Raw genomic sequence first — 2,881 nt, 5'->3', positions numbered from 1 at the left:
CTTGATGGCAATGGATGATAAATGAAATTTAGGCCTAACAAGTCCAGTGAAGCAATGCACATGTAATTCAAAGTAACAAAAGAATAAAAAGAACCCGACAAAGCTGGACCGAGCAGCGCCATCCACCTACAGCGTGATAACAGCATCTACAAGAGCACGTGAGCTGCAAGGCAGGCTGGTGTGTTAAAATGAGACATTTCTCACTGCAAACAGTACTTTCAAATACATGCTGAACAGACACCTTTGTGCTGTGTGAAAAATGACGCGGGCATGTCTACTGCATCCTGCTTACTTACCAGAAGAAAACCCATCCATCAAATACAGTGTATTTTATTAATGTTTTGTTTTGTTACTGTGTGCGCTATGAATTTGTGTTAACATTGTGCAAAAATGAATACAATAGTCATTTAAATGTGAGTCGAAATTAACCGGTTAAAACCGCAGACAGATAAGTGAGCTCATTGAGGGCGTGTCTGTGGTATAGGCGCTCGTTCTAGGACTGGGAATTTCAACCAGGTCCGCTTAGTACTCATATCACTCAGACTCGCTGGTCGTTTCTCATTTTAACTTGAAATTTTGTGCTGTTATTGTGGAGATGTCTGGTCGTGGCAAGGGAGGTAAAGGACTCGGGAAAGGAGGCGCTAAGCGTCATCGCAAAGTGCTCCGTGATAACATCCAGGGTATCACCAAGCCTGCTATTCGCCGCCTGGCTCGCCGCGGAGGAGTGAAGCGAATCTCCGGGCTGATCTATGAAGAGACCCGCGGGGTGCTGAAGGTGTTCCTGGAGAATGTGATCCGGGATGCCGTCACCTACACTGAGCACGCCAAGAGAAAGACCGTCACCGCTATGGATGTGGTGTACGCTCTGAAGCGCCAGGGGCGCACTCTCTACGGGTTCGGGGGCTAGAGATTTGGACGCGAAACACGAACACAAAGGCTCTTTTAAGAGCCGCCCACCGTTTCATTTAAGGAGCTTTGAATTATAAATCAAACTGCACATAAAGCAGCGAAATGTTTAAAATGGAAGAAACACATGTTTATGAAGAATGTTTTACGTTGTTGATTAATAAGCTTTTGGTTGCAGTGTATTTATTTGTTTAACTCAGTAACAGGTGTTAGATTTCTGTAGCCCTTAAACACAGATCTGAATCTTTTAATGAAACGTTTATTAAATACGAGCTCAGTTAAACCGAGCCACCCCCTTGTGCGGAATTAAAGCCTGGTAACATTTTTAAATCTTACCCAGTTTAGTTTTCCTAAACCTATAAAATAAAATCGGTATATCTTGACCAACGTTTATTGAAGCCACGGCATCGTCTTTTCTGAATTCGAGGCGAAGTATCACAGTTCAAGCTGCTGTGAAACAATCGCTATCTTAAACAGAAGCACACAGTCAAAAGCATCGATATTGATATTGAGTTTCAACACGTTTAATGAGCGCAACAGAGCGCCCCGGGGTTCACAATATATCTGTATTTGTTGTATATTTAAGACGCATCGGGAGCGGGGTTCAGTATTACTGTACATTGAGTTACTGACGCATTTAATAAAAGAAAAACCAAACATCTGAAGTGACCGTTGTAAATAAAGGCGCCAAGTTCAAATCTGAACTAAAAAAAAAAAAAAACTAACAAACACTCCGCTCGCGGCAAAGTCACCACCCCTTCCTTTGCGTTTGAAGAGCACAACCAATCACAGCGAAACACTCCGCCCCCCGGGAGCGTTGGTTGGTTCGTAGTTGAACATTCTCAATGTAAAGGATTGTTGGGTAGTAATTTGCATACAGGCTGTATAAATACTGGCGCTGTGGGACTGGTTACTCATTCATCTTTGAGCTGCATCGGAGAAAGAAAATGCCAGAACCGAAAGCTGCACCCGCGCCGAAGAAAGGCTCCAAGAAGGCTGTTGCCAAGAGCCAGCCTAAGGGAGGAAAGAAGCGCAGAAAGAGCAGGAAGGAGAGCTACGCGATCTACGTGTACAAAGTGCTGAAGCAGGTCCACCCCGACACCGGCATCTCTTCCAAAGCGATGGGCATCATGAACTCGTTCGTCAACGACATTTTCGAGCGCATTGCTGGCGAGTCGTCCCGCCTGGCTCACTACAACAAGCGCTCCACCATCACTTCCCGGGAGATCCAGACAGCCGTGCGCCTCCTGCTGCCCGGAGAGCTGGCCAAGCACGCCGTGTCTGAGGGCACCAAGGCCGTCACCAAGTACACCAGCTCCAAGTAAACCGAGCCCGTCCCTGCTCCGTCCTTCCAACAACACAAAGGCTCTTCTAAGAGCCACCCAAAACACCACAGAAAGAGATGAATTCCTGTTTAAATTGTACCTTTTATATTAAAACAGCAATCGTATTGATGGTAAGGATTTCTTTTTAAAGAAATATGCAGTGTGTTGAGTTGATATTTAAAATATATGCACTTATGTTTATGGCGATGTTTCTAACAGGTAATAGCTAATCATTAAAGCTGTAACTATTTGAGTTTCTATTAAACACTTTCTAAGTGAATATTTCAATAGCACTGGCTACCCAAATAACCCACAAAGAGTACAGTTACTTCAGCGCTCTGCACAGTCTAAAAAAGCTATGTTGAAGGTAAGGAGGGTTTTTTGGGGGGGCGGGGGTTGAAGTATTTTAAACAAGTCAAAGTTACAAATTCATCCTGTAAATAATATTAAAGTTTAAAGTTCTATTTTTCCCTCTAAAATCGACCCGGTCTGTTTATTTTCTGCGGCAATAATTTAATTTAGATCAGTTTCTTCAGCAGAACGTCAAATATTACAAGGTTAACTTTACATGTATGTATTCTAATAGGCGTTCTTCCATCTCATTTATTTCATTTGTATCTCTGCCTCCACTGGCATACATTCTGTTGTAC

The 2,881-nt window shown here is 43.5% G+C and overlaps 2 protein-coding genes across 2 annotated transcripts; both read left to right on the top strand.

Annotated features, from left to right (window-relative positions):
* Nucleotides 1-589: 589 nt before the first annotated feature.
* Nucleotides 590-1,217, top strand: LOC121310422 (histone H4). The gene has a single exon (XM_041243601.1). The coding sequence runs from the start codon at nucleotides 596-598 to the stop codon at nucleotides 905-907; it is 312 nt and encodes a 103-aa protein (XP_041099535.1). The 5' UTR covers nucleotides 590-595; the 3' UTR covers nucleotides 908-1,217.
* A 605-nt stretch (nucleotides 1,218-1,822) lies between these two features.
* On the top strand, nucleotides 1,823-2,381 carry LOC121310421 (histone H2B 5-like). The gene has a single exon (XM_041243600.1). It carries the CDS (start codon nucleotides 1,854-1,856, stop codon nucleotides 2,229-2,231), a length of 378 nt encoding a protein of 125 aa, XP_041099534.1. The 5' UTR covers nucleotides 1,823-1,853; the 3' UTR covers nucleotides 2,232-2,381.
* Nucleotides 2,382-2,881: the final 500 nt, after the last annotated feature.

Source organism: Polyodon spathula, unplaced genomic scaffold (genome assembly GCF_017654505.1).
Source record: "Polyodon spathula isolate WHYD16114869_AA unplaced genomic scaffold, ASM1765450v1 scaffolds_2097, whole genome shotgun sequence".
In the NCBI taxonomy this organism is placed as follows: domain Eukaryota; kingdom Metazoa; phylum Chordata; class Actinopteri; order Acipenseriformes; family Polyodontidae; genus Polyodon; species Polyodon spathula.
The sequence above is the reverse complement of the archived record's forward strand: the minus strand, read 5'-3'. Positions and strand labels throughout refer to the sequence as shown.

Excerpts from the sequence above, each read along its gene's own strand:
- LOC121310422 (XM_041243601.1), top strand. The coding sequence starts at position 596 with ATGTCTGGTCGTGGCAAGGGAGGTAAAGGACTCGGGAAAGGAGGCGCT.
- LOC121310421 (XM_041243600.1), top strand. The coding sequence starts at position 1,854 with ATGCCAGAACCGAAAGCTGCACCCGCGCCGAAGAAAGGCTCCAAGAAG.